General features: G+C 43.6%; 1 protein-coding gene and 1 pseudogene across 7 annotated transcripts in view; one reads left to right on the top strand and one right to left on the bottom strand.

Moving 5' to 3' along the window:
- Positions 1 to 2,214: 2,214 nt before the first annotated feature.
- The window catches only part of LOC136486617 (ankyrin repeat-containing protein At5g02620-like), an 89,333-nt gene continuing 72,542 nt past the window's right edge, over positions 2,215 to 19,005 (bottom strand). For 4 of the 7 annotated variants that reach the window (XM_066483563.1, XM_066483564.1, XM_066483559.1 and 1 more), the window contains exons 3-6: positions 5,237 to 5,304; positions 4,344 to 4,928; positions 3,006 to 3,535; positions 2,215 to 2,814 (exon numbers count right to left, since the gene is read on the bottom strand). In XM_066483563.1, coding sequence (XP_066339660.1) covers positions 2,215 to 2,814; positions 3,006 to 3,535; positions 4,344 to 4,928; positions 5,237 to 5,246 — 1,725 coding nt within the window. In that variant the 5' untranslated portion in view covers positions 5,247 to 5,304. The remainder of the gene's footprint in view (positions 2,815 to 3,005; positions 3,536 to 4,343; positions 4,929 to 5,236; positions 5,305 to 19,005) is intronic. The other 3 variants (XM_066483565.1, XM_066483560.1, XM_066483566.1) reach the window with 3 other exon arrangements.
- On the top strand, positions 14,490 to 17,554 carry LOC136487196 (2-alkenal reductase (NADP(+)-dependent)-like; annotated as a pseudogene).

The raw sequence follows: 19,005 nt of genomic DNA, 5'->3' as shown, positions 1-19,005 counted from the left end.
CCTGCATGACATGATGCCTTGTGCTTTGCTTACTTCCCCAGACCCGAATCATACTTTCCACTAATTCTCACTTTTGGAGCACATATATTTCTGGTACCATGAACTACTTCCTAGACTTTAATTTGCCGGTTTAGTCGGTTCATGACTATTAGTTTCTATGACTGGACCGAATCGGGCAGGAGGTGCTCTACCACTGGATGCTATTCTCAAGATGTATACCAAAACCAAAGGTGATCTCCAACAACAATTCTCTCTTACCCACTTCCATACATAGAGGGGACAATGCTATGCACTGCAGTAGCATTTTTTTTTGGATAGAATCTACAGAAACTTCTCTTACGAAAGCTACAAATCTCAGATTACTATTTTCTTACATTGATACTTTGCATCTACTGCCCAAGTAAACCACAAAGCACAACACACGTGTCTGCCGCGCCTCTGTTCTAGTGTTCTAGCGAGGATGATGAAGATGAAGAGCCTCAGAATACCTCAGAAAAGGGTGGACGATTGGATGGAGTTGGAGCCGGGGGCTGCGCGTCCGCGTGCTCGGTGTCGAGCGGGAGGCCGGGAGCTCGTCGGAGTCAGACGACGCCGTGGATCGCCCAGGTGTCCAGCGCGCTCGCGTCCAGGACGGCCAGCGTCGAGCTGGAGCTTCAGCCCTTCCTTTCCCCTTCTCCAGCTGCTTCGTCTTCCACCGCGCGCGCCGGTTCTGCGACGGCGTGGAGGGGAGGAGGCGGCCGCGGCGGTGGGGAGGCGCCGGCGACGGCGGGGAGGCGCCGGCGTCGGCGTGGAGCGCGCGGGCGCGGGGAGGCGCGGGCGCAAGTGCAGGGGACGGCGGGGAGGCGCCGGCGCGGGGGACGGCGGCGGTGCGGCGGGGATGCGCGGGGAGGCGCCGGCGTCGGTGTGTGCGGCGGGGATGCGCGGGCGTGCGGGGATGCGCGGGGGACGGGCGTGCGGCGGCGGTGCGGCGTCTGCACGATTTGAGGGAGAAACGACTAAGTTATTGGGCTGCGGTGGTTCTGTTTACCGAGTGCCTAGATATACGGCACTCGGTAAACTCAAGCACCGCAGCCCAATTACATGTGGGCCTGGTACATGTTTACCGAGTGCCCAGATCTACGGCACTCGGTAAACAGAAGCACCGCAGCCCAATAACATGTGGGCCTGGTACATGTTTACCGAGTGCCTAGATCTATGGCACTCGGTAAAGAGACAGGTGGGCCGTGGCTAATCTTTACCGAGTGTTTGAGGTCACACTCGGTAAAAGTCTCCATTATTTCATGCAAAACAAAAATAAAAAAATGCCAATTTAATCCTAAAATTCACCAAACTTTCACATGAACTATTTCATGTCATCTATTTACTATCTAAAAAATTCCAAGTTCAAATCATAATGTTGAATTTCACTCTTAATAGAAATCCTACTCTTCATTGTGAATGTTTAGTGTCTCTTTGGGAGATGTACCTGTTCGGCAACGACGAATGTAAAAATTCTTCCGAAACGTTATGAAAATTTTTCTATAATATAGATGTATGCTTCAATGTTAATTCTTCCAATCTCGTGATTTATCGAGTTCGATTTTAATTATTACAATTAAATTTACACGATATGTATCTAATTATCATAAAGAATGAAAAATTTGTGAAATATAGTAAATAAATCGAAATAAACACCATATTTTGGAATGGAGTACTAAATATCATATGTGGATAGAGGAAAAAGAATGAAGGGAAAAACAAGAAATTTGGTTGAATTTTACCGAGTGTTGCGCCAGGACACTCGGTAAAAGATAATGTTTACCGAGTGTTGTGAACTTACACTCGGTAAAACTTTATTATTACCGAGTGCAAATACTTCTACACTCGGCAAACATGTCATGCCGTGACGCCGTTTGGCGCACGGCTGGTATACTAGGAGACGTGGCAGCTCAATACCGAGTGTCTCTTTTTACCGAGTGCGCCCCTTCGGTAAAATTGTAGTTCTACCGAGTGTTTGATGTTACCGAGTGTTCGGACTCGGTAAAGAGGTCTGCTACCGGGTGTTTATGTTTTCCGAGTGTTGGCACTCGGTAATAAATGTTTTCCGAGTGTCCCGACTTTTGACACTCGGTAATTGTCTGGGCACTCGGTAACTACACAGTCTCCGGTAGTGTATGCTGTTCCCTTATGTTTCCAACATAAAGCAGATGGAACCAATAACTGAAGGTGATGAAGCTAGACCATATCGAGGAGCTCTGAATTGAAATTCCGACCCAACCGAAATCTAAGTTTCAAGATGGGCCAGTCACCAAGAATCTTAGTGAGAATGGGCAGTAAAGACATCAGAGTGCATACCGCAACAGCCAACCATAGGAGACGAGGAGCCAGAACAGTGTATAAACCAGTTGCGAATGCTGTGGTGGTTGCCATGTATGCAAACCACATAAGCTTCTTTATAAAAGACCTGTAGTGAAGCAGGAACTCAAGATCCTCCCACCTGGCTATGATGCATACAAAGGCAACAGCAAGTGAGGAGCACATAGCCAAGGTGTCGGAGATCAGGAATGCCTTAAACGCAAACTTTCTTGCCATGATGGGAAGCCCCTCGGTTCCAGCATCAGTGCTATATCCTCCGGGCAAAGTGAAAGCAGCAGCAAAGGTAATGGTGGCAATGAGAATCGCCACCAGGGAAGTGTTGCCTGTATATGTTTGAGTCAGTGACTTGATATCATCCCTAGCTGATTTTGTCATTTTATGGTATGCTTCCCTCCGGACATTATAAATATTTGTTGCGCCTTGAGGATCAGCTTTCAAGATAAGCATGGATACTTCGTTCTGCATATAGAAAGATGCAAAAGGAGCTTGGTAACCATGATAGTCTAAATCTGATGTTTCAGGTAAGGAAGATGGATCGACACGCGCGTGCAGAGAAGATTGGCATAAGCACTGATTTTTGGTGGAGTAATTAAAGTAGTACTATACGTACTAATAATTAAGAAAACCTATATACGACGTAACGTACGTACCCAGTTTAAAGTCTTGGAATGGTCGGTGACATTACTTAATTTCCAGGTTGCATCGATTCTGTTGTTGTTAAGCACTGTGACGTCTATGTCTGGGTGAAGCAGTAAAGCAGCGACCATCTTCGAATTGCACTTTTGGACTGCGAGGTGCAGAGCAGTATCTCCATCTTCATTTCGCATGTTAATGAGTCTACCGAATTGTGGCGAACCCAGGATAAAATCTACGAACTTCATCTTTTCTTGCCCCACAGCTTCGTGCAGACATGTCCTGCCATCTGAATTGCAAAAGGGAGCATCTGGACAATGTTTAAGAAGCTCTCGGGCAACACCAACATGGCCTCTGAATGCAGCAGAATTAAGAAGAGGGTAGCCATCTGAGTTGGCTACATACCCTAAAGACCGATCATGATCCAACAGTACACTTAGCACGTCAATCTTGTCCCGAGTTACAGCCAGGTGCAGTGGAGGGAATTTCAAATTGTCTTCTTCTGTTGCGAGCGCAGGACGTGTCTCCATAATCTGTTTAGCGATAGCTGCAAATCATGTAAGTAATTAAAGAAGGTCAACATCCATCGAATGACGACATGTGTGATATGATGGGGTGGTAATAAATTAAAGGGCACGTCTGCTTTGTATCTGTTTTCGGCCCAAGCCATATTTGACAAGCTAGTCAGAAATATGAGGATGACATTGCACGGAACATCATGCTTGCATTTTGCTCGGCTAGATCCGACGTCCGGGCTCGCGGATCCGGCCACCAACGGCGGCGAGGGCGCGGATCTGGCCACCACCGACGCGGATCCTGCAACCAGCAGCGGCGTGGGCGTGGATCCGACCACCAGCGGCGGCACGACGTTCCCGGAAGCGGGCCCAGCGTTGGGCCTGAGAGTGGGCTCGGCGTCGGGCATGAATTTTTTTTGTTTTTTTAATCGATTTACCGAGGCGGGGCGTTATAAGGCGCCCGCCTCCGCTAACTGATTAACCGAGGTGGGCAAGGTAACTGCCTCCGTTATTTACGAATTAACCGTGACCTTTCGACAGAGGCGGTTGCCTTTGTCCGCCTCCAAAAATAAAAAAACGTCCGCCTCCGTTAAGTTTATTGCAGTAGTGTAGGAAGGATAGTAAAAAAGGCAATCTTCTCTCTCATAGATTGGCTTGGCCACAAAATCGAAACAACTTTTTTATTGCCCTGTTTTGTTATTCCCCAGAAATTTTTGGATTGGCTCACTCACTTGGCATGGACTAAAACCAAAAGAATAATAGTACGTCATCCCTTACACATATTTTAGTTTCTCGAAAAAAAAGAAGAAGCAAAAAGGTATAGGACCTGGCATGTCTCACCTGAATTTCCATTTCTCACCGCAGCATGAAGAGCATTCTGGCCCTTCATCCCCCCATGAGCAGAATCAGGAATCTCCAACAGTTTCTCGAAGACATCCTTGTAATTTCTCATCACCGCGATGAACATGGGTGACTCATCGTATTTGTTCGCAGCTTTGGACAAAGCAGGCTCCGCTGCGATCAGCTCCAGCGCAAGTTCCCTGTGGCCGCTTCGGATGGCGTGGTGCAGTGCATTGTTCCCTTGCTTGTCTTGCATCAAGATTGCCTCGCTCAGATGGAGATCACGGTAGCACCTGAGAAAAGATGAAGCTAAAGTGGTACTGGTACGGCCACTTGTCACTGCTGCGACAAGTGGAGTCTCCCTGTCATTGTTGACAGCGGAGAGGAGCGACCGGTTCAGGGCCATGACATCCATGCAGAATCCATTATGGCCATGCGCGGCGGAGATGTGGAGGCAGGTGTTGCCCTGTGGAGTTGTTCCAAGCAGCACGGCTGGGTCATGAAGGGCCAAGTGTTTCATCATTGTCGCGTCACCAGATGCCGCGGCATCAAGCAGCCGGCTGTCCATCATCGTTGTCCTTTTCCCTAGATATAAATAATAAATTGTTGGATCGTAAATCAGTATAATGTTCCAGAAAAGTATTGAACTGTCTGCTCAGTAATTGTCAGTAATAATTGTCAGTATACAATATCTCACCCAACCATTACACAGGGATAAACACGCACCACAATGCTCACCAGTTACTAATTTATGCACCACCGCGCGCACCTACTAATGTGCTTCCTATATATTATGAAATTATATGCTTATAAAGGATTAACTCGTTGTTTGCCCCTTGGATCAAATAAGCTCTAATTTGTGGGAGGTATAACAAACAAGGAGATTTTAATACCTGCTTCCATAATTTGGCAGTTGGCAGCTGGACGTTGATGGAGGCAGGCATGCAAGGAGGAACAACAACTGTTAGATCGATCAACGCAGCCAATAAACCAGTGTCCCTTGGTGAAGTCTTTTTATAGAACCAAGAACACTAGAGAAAGATGCCTCAGTTACTCGGACCAGCAAAGAACAGATGATGGCATGACTCATGAGCAACGCTGGATTCGTCAGTTTTTGGTGGTATATCCCTGCCGTGTTGTCTATTCTCAAGATTGGTATATATGTTCTTCTCTTCCAACACAGAACTTTTTGAGGATTCAAACTTCAGCTGTAGTGGTAGAGGGTAAACTTCCATTTTCAACCTCCCACTTGCATATCAGTCCTGTTTTTAATCCTGAAGTATATACCAAACGGGATATCAAACACCCTTCAACTATTGTAACAGAACACATTTGGTTCTCTAGCTGGTTTCAAATATTGTCTTTCTATTTTTTGAAACTAATAAAATCTAGTTTAATCTCTAAAAATAATAATTAGCTTATATCAATACGACACAAGCCGTCAAAGAGAACGGAAACAACTTCCATCTTAAAGTTTCATCAGACATGCCAGCGATATGCAAGCATGTACAGGTCTGTGCAAACTCCCATAGGTGTGAGTATAGGTTTTGATTGTCTTCTCCCGAGAAGGATTGTTCCCAAATCAGTTTTTATTAAACACAGGCGCAACTCATAGCAAGGTGTTAGGATAGGCTCTGAAGATTTTGGTGATTTTAGGCTTGTGCTCGTCGGTTTAGCATATTGATATATAGGTGTGTTATCCATGCTAAAAGAAAAAAAGTAAAACAAAAGACAAAAAGCTAAGCTAGGTTCATAGTTAATTCAGCAACCGTTTCTCCAGCAACGGCGCCAGAAAGCTTGTTGGTATTTATCAACGCACACAGATAAATCCGCAAGCGCATGGATACCGCTGTAGCTTTCATCCGGAAATATTCCAAGTATCGTATCCACAGAGAAATGTGTGAGACTAACTACAGTCTAACTTAACTAAGGGTAGCAACAATGTTAGGATAAACAAGTGCGTAGAGAGGATAACTAAGGTTATCTTGTTCTGACTTCGGTAAGCTATGTCTTCTACTATTCAACTTGGGATATTACTAACGAAAGACACCAGCAGAGGATGCTTTCCTTCGTAACCGAGTTCCTACTTGGTCTACAAACGGGAGGTGGACTACAGAGGATTCAACTGAGGCTATAAAAGTCACCCTCGTGAGCTACCACCGATCCGGAATGCAGGGTGCATCCACGATTAACCCAAGTCTAAGCACCACGCTTACACTTATGATTAATACTTTACTCTCTCTAGAACAAGAATAAAGCACTCAAAAGAGTCGCAATCCTGATGAATAATATAAACAAGATGCTTACTTGAATCAGAAGTTGATTACCAGAGAAATTTCAGAGGTAAGCTCAGATAGAACTTGGATCCATCAAGGTACAAGCCGTAGAGAGAGAGCACCGACAGGCCAGCACCTCCTCCAAACTCTTTCCTCACTCTCTATCTCACTATTTCTATTTACAAGACTAGATCCTATGGAGGACTAATCTTCTCTTGATAACTGGCTCTGATCCTAATAAGGAGGATATGAATTAGGGTTTCAGGATAGCTCTGCTGGAGGGGGTACAGGGCCGTATATATAGGGGGTAGCGTTAATTCTGGACCCTCGGATCAAACCGACTTAAAAGGACGGCATAGATGCAATCTAGGAGGTGGTGGAGAACCGACATTCGAAGGAGAGCATGACATATGGGTCCCATGGGCCGGCTGGCCTACAGGTGGGGCCGGTTGGCCCCACATGTCAGCCTCTCGAGGTCTATCGCGGAGGGTTGTCTTCTGGTGTCTTCTGGAACCTTCTAGTGTTGGTTTCGTCGCGGATAAGTATGATTAATTCTAACATTTAGGTCCCTCGGGACGGTTTTTTAGATATACCATGCTGAAAACACAGATTCAGCAAAACTTGTGAATTTGTCAGTTTAAACCCGTATACCTATGTTTGGCGATAGAATTAAGTATATATGTAGGATATGTTGACAGTTTATAATTGTTGTTAATGACCGTCAACAGGCCTCTAAGCCCTATGTCCAACAGTGGTGTTCTTTATGTTAGGAATGCTCAATCGAGAGTTCTTACAATAAAGGAAGAGAGAGAGAGGGGTAGGGGATAGCACTATGCTAATCTAGGGTGTTATCGCTGTCCGGCCGTCCCTTTTTATAGGAGCCCATGCCTTCCCTTATATACCGGAAAGGTGATGGGAGTACAAATCGAATGGTTTCTCCTAGGGTTTCTTGCGCCCTATGCTTCTGTCTTCGTATTCTTAGCGACACCGGTCCTCCTTTGTCTTCTAGTTGGGGGCCGACGAAATCGCAACCACCTTTGCCTTGACCATCTGCCCGTTATGCTGGGCTCCAAAAGGTGGCTCAGCACATCATGTTCGGACAAGGCCAAAGGCTATAGGCTGGGCATGGCGTGGCTTGGCACGGCACGGCACGTCATAGAGATGTGCGCGTGGCCTCCCAACTCTCCTCCTCAACATGTCTATAGAAGCACACTATAGCTTCCTATTTAAGTTGAGCACCTTCCTAGTGGGTTCCTCGTGTGGTTATAATTCCACTCGCTCTTAGGACTACTTGTAGAATTCTTTGATTAATTGCTAGATTAGTTATGGATCAAGCCCAATTAATCCGACCAAACCTGCTTCATGTAGCCTCAAACTATCAGATGTTCTATTGAAACTGTGTGTAATGATGTATGTCAGTAGACCTCTGTGATTTTTTGCGTGTAGTGGGAACAATGCTAGCTGTTTTTTTCCTGACATCAGTAGTCGGTTCAGGCACATCCAATTCCTTAATATTATTGGAAATGAATTTCTCAAAAAAAAAGAAGGTGCAAATGGTATTGTGGTTCGTCGACAGCATAATCTTTTACTTTACGAATCCTGCACCATACATCCTAGGCTCTTATTGGGCCACGTCGCCTGTATTTTCTTAACCGTCCAATTCCCGTCACTACACCACAGCCCTAGAATGGCGATGCACCATTGGTCGCTATAGGTGGATACAACGACGCACTATCGGTCGGTATAGATCTATGCCGACACTTAACTGCTGCCGCTAAAAGTGGCGTCCGGATAGGGTTATAGCGACCGACATACTTTTAGCGACCGATAGTCTGACGAAATGCTGAAGCAATATCGACCAATAGGCTAATGGCATATAGTAGTTTTACCGTCCAACAGTTCAAGGCTAAAGGGATTTATACCAACCAACAATCCAACGCATAGATCACATGACGCAAAAATACATTATTAATCTCACATTAACCAAATTACAGTATTCTTTTAGACATGAAACATACAAGGTCACATTCAACATGAGACACAAAATCGAGTCACAATGACATAGCTTAGATTTCATTCATGCCAATTGGTACATGTAATAGTCATGCTGTATTGCACACCTCATAGTAACATGAGACACCAAATTACAGTATTCTTCACAACACACAAGTCTGGCTTGCACACCTCACAGCTAACATGCCCAAGGAGTTCTTTATAAAATGCTACATCATCCAAAGCAACTAGCATCCATCCCCAAGCAGTTCTTTACAAAATGCTATATCATCCAAAGCAACTAGCATCCATCGATGTTTCATCTCCATCTTACAAAATGTTTGATCTGCTTGTTGATACAAAATAATCACGTTACATCTAGCGCCTTCCACCTGAAAAATCAAATCATATTTTTCAGTTCCAACTTGTACTGTAGTACTTTGTTCTGTCAGATGCAGCGTTCCAATTGTGCTTCTACTAAACTGTTAAACTTAACAAAAGCAGGCATCACCAATATATGTAAATAATGTAATTTATTACATTGCTTTTATATGCAATAGCTGTACTCTTCATGGCTTTATATCGCGTACAAAAACAAGCAGGAAACTTTTCAGGGATTCATAGTTGCTTGGCATGGGTTCCCTTTTTCCTCATTCCGATGATTCAGGGTTATTAACTTAGTTCAGTGGGTGAAAGAGGAGAACAGCAAGGGGGAGTTAGCCTTCGAGACAGGGCTGGGACACAGGTAATGTTTATGGTTACTGAAGCATCACAAATAGCAGTTTGATGAATGTAAAATTCAGAAAAAAAAACAGCCCAACAAATACATTTAGATGGCAATGAATAAGGACAAGCAGTACCAAATTCTTTTGATAGTGTGTTGTATGCATAGCAGGGTGTGTTCAGCATCACAAATTGCAGCTTGGTATAAGTAAAATTCAGGAAAAATACATACCTGCAGTAGACTTGGATGAATGTGATGCCTTGCTAACGTTCAACTATTACAAATATCATTAATTAGAAACTTTGTTCACTTATCACATATATGAATAAAAGAAACAAAGGAAAGTTTAGTTTATTACTCTGTTGTATGGCCACTGAATTGGCATTGACTTAGCATCAGCCAAAGTCTCAATGTCACCATAAGGGCGAGGTAGCACTGTATCCCTTTTAATCACAACCTTCACAACAACTTCACAATACTGCTTTCCAAGAGGCTGGCCTCCTAGTACATTGGTTGGATTTGTTGAAATGACTGTTGCCTTAGCCACAGCTTCTGGCCAAAACAAGGCATATAATGTGACCTCCTTTCCAACCTGAAATGGTTTATGCACTTGTCAGCAAAAATTGAACAAATGTATAGAACTGTAAGAACTGAAAGCAAGGTTATATTAAGAAAATTACAAGGTCAGCAGGTGAAACACGAGGAGGTTTATTCTTCTTTCGTGGGGCTATATTTTTTATGGGACTAGTAGCGCTGCACTCCCGACGAAGATCAATTGATTTTCCTACAGCACTGTGCACAGAGGAGGCAGGAGCACGCTGCGTAGATGGGGTAGGAGTAGGCTGCACAGATGGAGAGGGAGCAGGCTGCATGGACAGGGGCTGCAGCTTCCTTGCGCTGACGGGGCAGCAGTAGCTTCCTGCGCGAACGAGGCAGTAGCAGGCTACACAGACAGGGCAGTAGCACGCTGCAGCAGTTAGGAAGTTAGCATGCTGCTCAGATAGGGCAGGAGCACGTTGCACAGACAGGGCAGCAACACGCGTAGATAGGGTAGCAGCACGCTGCACAGATAGGAAAATTAGCATGCTGCTCGGATGGGGTAATATCTGCAAAAACATCATCTTCGTCATAGTGGTCGCAGTTTTCATTAATATCTGCAAAAACAGTGGAGAACCTTTTTAGGAACCTTATATACATGTTTTCCATCTAGGCTCTTCCTTACTGATTTCCACCGAGAAGCCTTACATTTTGGACATGAATCTAACCCCTCGTTATCTTTCCAAAATAGAATGCAGTCGTTATCACAAGCATGAATACTAGTGTATCTTATTCCTATAGATTTCACCAATTTCTTAGCTTCATGAAAGTTTCTAGGCAGTGTCGAACCCTCAGGTAGTGCATCATTAAGTAGATCTAGTAGCAGGTTAAAACTCTTATCACTCCACCCTCCGAGGAGTTTGGTGTGGAGTAATCTAATTAGGAAACACAGTTGTGTATATTTCTTGCAATTAGGGTATAACTCTTTGCTATTCTCTGCTACTAACTTCTGAATGGCAACTAGCTCCTCACTAGGGTTCTAGGTCTGAATTGTTGTCATCAAAATCCCCTTTATCATCTAAACCAGCAGCTAAGTCCCTAAGCAAATCAGAGATGTTATCATCTTTGTCAGTCTCCTCCATAAGTTCAACACCATCATAGTTTCCATGATTCAGAGAAGAGCTAACTTCTCCATGTAAGGTCCATGTTCTATACCCTTTTAGAAACCCATCACATATCAAATGCTCACGTACTTCACTTCCCTCCCTCCAAAATGAGTTAACACACTTTCTGCAAGGGCATAGTATCTTGCTTCCTACCGCTGAATTCTCAAATGCAAAAGCTATGAAATTGTTCACCCCTTGTTGATATATCTTGGTGTGCCTACATGTAGTTTTTAATTTAATTCCCATGTTAACTACAAATAGAACTTTCAGTCTTTATGAAATAAGTCTTTGTACCTAGCATCATTATCGATCCATGATTTATCCATTCCCCTTTGTGAAAGATCAAGCAGCTTTAGAAATGAACTATAAAATAAAAAAAAGACCATAAGCAGCAAAGAAGCTACATACTTTGACAATCCTGCTCATATCCATGAATCCATAGAACAGTTTTAATTTAAACACGATTGTCGTGTTCATGTCCACAACAATATTAAAAAAGATGGCCTACAGAAAGAGGATCATACCAGTACGCACAAGAAGAGCAACTGCCAATGTTGTGGCTGTTCAAATAATCTCCAAAAGATTGCAAGTTGCCCACTTCGGCTCTAGACTGGGGTAGACGGACCTGTGCAGATTCTTTCAGCTACACGTCCAACGCACCATGGCAGCTGTAGTGTTAATACACATGACATCAGATCAGTACATGTATAAGTATGTTGAGACATGAATTGCAAAACAAAGTAGTGTAGTAAATTGATTATGCCAAAAAGATAATAGTCTGCATTTCTGTTTTCTATTACTTTGCACAGGAACTTATATATAGGGTGACAAGCTAGAGTAACAGGAAAAATTGAGATCAGGCTACTGCCCGCAAAATCATATCATCATTTAGCACATCTGGTCTGTCAGCGCGTGTGTGCCATGACAAAAACCGATTTTCAATGGAGGTATGTAGAAATGTACAATGCAAACATATTGGTTATCAATAAACAATGTTATACAACTGAATCATGGGAAACACTGAGGATAATACTATACGACAAGCTTAAATGTAAACACACACATTATTTATATACATTTCTATAGATGTAGAGGATAACACTATATGGCAAGCATTGAATGTAATAGCAGGAAGACACATACGTACGTTTCTATGGGGAACTGCAGCTGACAGGGAGCGATAAAGGGGTTTCTACAGAACCTATTGAATATTAGATGATGCCTTGTCTGATCTGCAGAACCTCGAATGGCACCAGTGTACATGCGCAAATAGGGAAGTTTTATGGCACAGTCTCGACTTCAAAGAGTTCTGTGTGAGACGTGAATAGAAAGCATGTCCATTTGTCACTTTAGATTTGATATCTTTGCAATATGCTGCTGGATTCCAGCTATATACACGCTATCACTGCTTTTTGATTAATAAAAAAACAAAAATGCAGACTTAGGGAGAAGAGTAGCAGACTTACAAAAATGCAGACATGTTCTTCTAGGGAAATGACGAAGAAGAGTAGTCCACACCACACGCCTACCAATCGTCTCTTTTGGAACTATCGCTCCTAAATAGAATAGTGTAATCCAGGTGCAGATTTGGCAAACTAGCGTACAACGACGGGGGGATTTGTGTGGCCGTATGTAAGGGCGTTTTGGAGGAAGGGAAGGGAGGATTTGGTTGGACCTGGCAAGGGCACGAATTTGGGCGGCCGTGTAGGGTTGGCACGCGACGCGAATCACGCAGTGGCGGTGGCGGCACAGTTGGGCGGCGGAGGAGTTGGGCGGTGGCGGCGGCTGCGGAATTGGGCGGGCGTGCAGGGATTTGGTGGGCGACTGAGCTAAGATGCGGCAACGAAGTTGGGCGGCGGCGTCAGCTGCGGATTTGGGCGGGCGGGGAAGGATTTGGTGAGTGCGAGACTTACGGTGGAAGCGGCGGCAAATGAAATCTGAAGATGCACCTGAAGACTGAAGCGACCAAGAGTTAGGGTTTGGAGAGATCGTATTTGGGCCCAACAGTTTTGCCGCTAATGGGCCCTGTTTCATTTTCAGGCTCCCGCGAACCTGTCTTCTTTTATTTCCACACCGCGCGCCAAAGGCACGGCCCTATACCGACCGAAGGTGTGTCCTCTATACTGATCTAAACCGACCAACTGTTTGACTGTATAGGTAAATATCTATACCGACCGATGGTTTATCGCAACATGTACATTTACCGACACTTGATCCGTGGGCTAGCTATACCGACCGACGGTGCAACGGTATTAGTATATTTATAACGACACACATGTGACGCTATATTAGTGTTGTGGTGTAGTGCATGCCAATGTTGATCAATGATCCCGACCGTCCAGCTTGCCCGCACCGAGCCTTCGTGAACCCTGCGCTCCTCCCGTCGCTGGCGACCCCTGCGCTAGCTCGCCGCCGCCTCCTTGTGTCCTCTTGCCACCGTGAGTGACAACATCGGCCCAGCGGGAAAAGAGGAGGTGGCGACGCTGCACGTGACGTGAGCTACCTTCTCCGAGCGGCGTCACTCACTCCACTTGCAGCCGCCACTCTCGTCCACCGTGGGTCTCCGGATGTGACCTCGGCAGCTAGCAGTAGCATGGTTGCTGAGCAGCGTCCCTGCTCGGTCCTTGTCTTCGCGGCGTCCGCCACCGCCCGTTCTCCATCTTCCTCCAGCGTCCTCTCGTAGGCGTCGCACCTCCATTTACGATAATTTTATATACTAATTTAACATATTGAATATACTCATATAGGGAGAGTATATTCAGTTGCCAGCTACAAAATAAGTTATTCTATAGCCACCTCCATTTACGATAATTTTATATACTAAATTACGATAATGTCAATACCTATTTACCATAGTTGGGCTACTATAACACATGGGGATATTTACCATAACGTTATAGTAAACAACTTAGTAAAAAGTTACTGTAATCTCATAAATTAACATAGTAATTATCGTAACTCAAAATGGCTATCGAATAAGTTATTTTGTAGCCAGCTACAGGGTAGTAGTTATATATATACATATATATATATATATATATATATATATATATATATATATATATATATATATATATATACACACACACACACACACATACTCGCAGTTTGAAAAACCATCCCCAGGACTTGGCAGTGTGGGGAAACTGGGAACCTGATCCAGATGCCCATCTATAAAACCGTATGAGGAGGCCACGTAGTTGTCGCAGTTGGCAGTGTATAGTAGCCATCTATCAACGGCCTGTTCAGTTGGATGGTTCGTTTCGTTGCTGGTTCGTGAAAAAGTATTGCTGACTGGTTTGTGTGAGAGAAAAATATTGTTCCGGCTAAAAGTTTACGATCGTTTACGACAAGCCACAGCCAAACGAACAGGCTGCAACAGGCTGCCACAGCCAAACGAACAGGCACTATCACGCTGCATGTGCCAGCAGGGCTGACCGGTGTGTGACCCTGGATGCGCAGCCGCATGAGCAAGCACGATGATGGCGGCGCCACGGAGCCCACCTCGGACTTTAGTACTTTAGTATATAGGATGTGTCTCTATCAGAGATTGTTTGAAAAGTTCAAATAATTAAATATCAAAATATGTGAATTTAAAATAAATATTTGAGATACCAAACAACTTCAAATAAAAACCTTGTCAACAACAAATATATAGGTTAGGTTGGCCATTACAACTTTGGTATTAACTATGTGACCTTTCGAGGTCGTGTAAGACTTCTAAATTTTGAATTTCAAATTCTATGAACTTTGAATAGATATTTAGGACTCTAAATGACTTCAAATAAAAAAATTAACTACAAAGTTTTATATTATATTGAGAAGTACAACTTTTGGTATAGACCATATCAATAAGGATGAAAATGGTCGGAAACTATCCGAAAACCCCTCAACTGTTTTCTACTTTTACATTTGAATATGAAAACGAAAGCGAAAGCGGTAAAGGCGGACGCGAAAACGAATGCGAACTTATGGAATATCAAGAATTTCAAAAACGAACCAAATCGAGCGGACTTATGTCGAACATGGTCGGTATACGAAAAATCAATACGGAATACCAACCTGTAGGATCAAGTTGTAACCCCCTATGTTTTTCCTCATGCTAAAATTCACTAAAAATTGAAATTTTTAAAATTTTACAACAAATTAAAACTTATTTTCTACAAAACTATTTGAAACCTTAAATTAAAATTCACCATATGCATTTTTGTGTGTTGATGTGCTTTATGGATTTTATTTGTGGCACCAAAAAATTTACCTTGAATCTCCAACCCAAACCCCTTGCTAGAATTCAAATCAAATCACTTCAAATCCCCCTCCTTGATTTTATGGGAATTTCAAAAGTTGTCAGAAAAACACAAAATCTATTTTGGGCCTACTTTCTCCTCCCTCCTCTCCCCACGCTTGGCCCAACAGCCGCTTGCCCGATGGGCCACTCAGAATGGTCGGATGGCACCAGCAGTCCAGCACCCTCTCAGCACGCAAGCTGCAGCAACCAGCAAGCACCAGGCGCTCCCTTCTCAATTTAGTCCCACCTCGCTTAGAGAGATGGGAACCAGGGAGCCAATAGCCTATAGTAAGCGCACCCATTCGGGTGGGCCTGTTGGGCCGAATTCGGATTAAACTAAAATTTGAATTCGGGATATTTCCAATAAGACGTAGAAAAGTAGAAAACGGTTGAAATTTTGAATATGAATTTTGTGTTTCGTACTTTGAATTGAATTTGAATTTGTTCGAAAATATGAATTTGATTGGGTCAAATGTAGAAAACGATGTGGGTTGGTACAGGGATATTTCTGTACTTTTTTCATCCTTACATATCAATCAACATCCAATAGTCTTTCAAATTTCAAAATCCATGTACTTAAATTATTTTGGTTCAAAATCCATGTACTTAAATTATTTTGGAACTCTAAACTGTTTTAAATAGAATAAGTTTTCAACTAGAAAGTTGTAGATCGTGTTGAGTGCTAGAATTTTAATATAAAGTTTGTCTTTATACAAGTTAATATGGAAAAGCTATGAATTATTTTTTGGTGTTGAGTGCTAGAATTTTAATATAAAGTTTGTCTTTATACGAGTTAATATGGAAAAGCTATGAATTATTTTTGGTTGAAACTATTTTTAGAGAAGCATTTTAGGACGCCAAATAGATTTTTAGATTTGGAGACCTAGAATGCTCGCCTCTATTAATATGGATTTTTAGAAATAGACATATTAAGATGTCCCGTGTCCGTTTCTGAAAATCGATTTACAGAGATGAACATCCTAGTCAATCGCCTCTGTTAATGATTTTCAAAGGCGAGTATTTTTCTGAAGACCACCAAATCATTTACGGAGATGGTCACTAGATGTGCCCCCCCTCCGCCCTGTCAATTGTCACATGTGCTAAGCCTGAATGTCATTGGAACTTTAGAATCAAAGTTGAAGAAATCTGTGTGACATGTGATTCATTAATCAGGCCTTGGAAAATTTCGGTGTGGGCAAGGTGATGGACTCAACGCACCCAGAGTTCAAACCCGGCGACCTCGTCTGGGGGTGAGTGGATGGGAGGACACCCTCGTCACCGAGCTGGAATCTCTAAACAAGATCAACCACACCGAGCTGCCGCTCTCCTACTACACGGGCATTCTTGGTCAGCGATAGAGCACATGACTCCAAACTGCCCCATCCATGCTTTTTGTCTTGTTCTCCAAATTATTCTCCATCATTTTCCTGTCAACATCTACGGGTAAATGACTGACGCGATGCCATTCTGGAACTACCACGACCTACCGTGCAGGCATAACGGGGCTCACTGCGTACGCCGGGTTTACCCAGGTCGGCAGGCCCAAGAAAGGCGATTTCGTGTCGGTCTGTTCGGTTGGCTGGAAAAACAGCTGATGCTGATTTGATGTGAGAGAAAAATACTGTTATTTCGCTGAAACGGTATGGCTGATAAGTTCAAGCAAACAGGGCCGTCTCAGCGGCGTCGGGCGCTGCCGGCCAAATCGTCGGGCAGCTGGCGAAGATCGCAGGTTGCTATGTGGTCGGCAGGCGCCGGCTCCAACAAGAAGGTCAGCCTCCTCAAGACCAAGTTCGGCTTCGACGACGCGTTCAACTACAAGTCCGAGACCAACCTCGGCGCCGCACTCAAGCGGTGCCTCCCCGACGGCATCGACATCTACTTCGACAACGTGGGCGGCGCGACGCTGGATGCCGCGCTGCTGTACATGCCTCAGCGGTAGGGTCGCCGTCTGCGGGATGATCTCGCAGTACAACCTGGAGGAGCCGGACGGCCTGCGCAACCTGTACTGCGTCGTCCTCAAGGCCATCAGGGTGGAGGGGTTCAGGGTTTTTGACTACTTCCATGTGTACCCGAGGTTCGAAGAGGAGATGGCTGGGTACATCAAGGAGAGGAAGGTTGCCGTCGTGGAGGACGTCGTGGAGGGCATTGATAGGGCACCGTCGGCTCTAATAGGGTTGTTCTCCGGGAGAAATGTTGGGAAACAGTTGGTGGCGATTGCAAGGGCCTGATGAGTTGAAGCAGTCACTCAGTTGTAGTGTGTGCTTCTAACTCAGGCACAAACATATTTATTTATAGCCTATCCCTACCAATTGTTTTGTGTATTTGTGATGCCATCACCATCAGACTGGCCCACTCGGTGTAGTTAGTGACATGGTAGACTTACAATCTGATAGGATAATATAGCCTATCCCTAGCAATACCTGATATAATAAGATGGCATCGTTATTGTATTGAGAGAAAAATAAAACTTATTTATGATTTGTATTTCGTCAGCATATTCACATGTAACTGAATGCCAGCTTATTATATGATTGCAATAACAATTCTTTTATTCTTTTTTTTAGAATTACACAGTACAACGCAGACGTCCACAAGCACGCACGCACTACTCTCCCATATGAACAATGAAAGGCAAACGGTACATAACGTCTACTTGTAATTCACTTCCACTTGAAGATGAATTCAGTCAAGATGAATCATCAAAACAGTCTGATCCACAGTTGTCTTAGTCTGTTGGTTTACTAAGGTGATTCTGGAAGCAAGCCGAATGGACGGCTTCAAAGACCAGATGGTCTAGTTGCGAACGCAAGCTTTATATGTGTCCTTGTATGCCGAGTTGAATATTAGTGCTTGTCAGAAACATGATAAGACTTCGATTGAGTTTGGCACTACGCTAGTCCGGGCGGCTCTAGCAGATTTGTAGCAACGGTTCGGCTGATGATTTGTAGGGATGGCCGTTTCCGAAAATTCACGAATCCAGGCAAAAAAAAATAGCAATTATTTTAAGTCAGGGAGGTCCCCACAGGTCAGCCACCCTACCAAACCATAGACCGATGGGATTCGAACCCGCGACGTACTCCTCGCGCATATCCTCATCTACCACTCATCTCACACTCACTTTTGTCTATTATAGATTTCTTGCCCCATATATTATCCTAAACCGAGTATAAATTGATTGTTTGAGGACCTAAATGAATTGAAATGAAAAATTGTCAACTACAAAGGTATATAACTTTTTGAGATCTACAACTTTTATTTTGGTAGTTTCTCCGTCCGAGGTCGTTTACAAAATTTAAATTTTGAATTTGAGAAATTCAAAAGTTGTTTTCCTTGACATGATGACTTCAAATCAAAAAGTTATTAGCTACAAAAGTGCATAACTCTTCATGATCTACAAATTCATTTTTGCTATTTGTCCGTCCGAGGTCGTTTAAAAAATTCAAATTTTAAAATTTTGAAATTCAAATGTAGATTTTCCTTAAAAGATGATTTCAAATCAAAAAGTTGTCAATTACAAAGTTGTATAACTTTTTGAAATCTACAACTTTCATTTTGGCTGTGTCCCCATCTGAGGTTGTTTGAAAAATTCAAATTTCAAATTTGAGAAATTCAAGCGTAGTTTTCTTTGACAAAATGAATTCGAATGAAAAAGTTGTCAACTACAAAGTTCTATAACTTT

Source organism: Miscanthus floridulus, chromosome 10 (assembly GCF_019320115.1).
Source record: "Miscanthus floridulus cultivar M001 chromosome 10, ASM1932011v1, whole genome shotgun sequence".
NCBI lineage: Eukaryota > Viridiplantae > Streptophyta > Magnoliopsida > Poales > Poaceae > Miscanthus > Miscanthus floridulus.
Note: the sequence above shows the minus strand (reverse complement) of the source record. Positions and strands in the feature narration are given on the sequence as shown.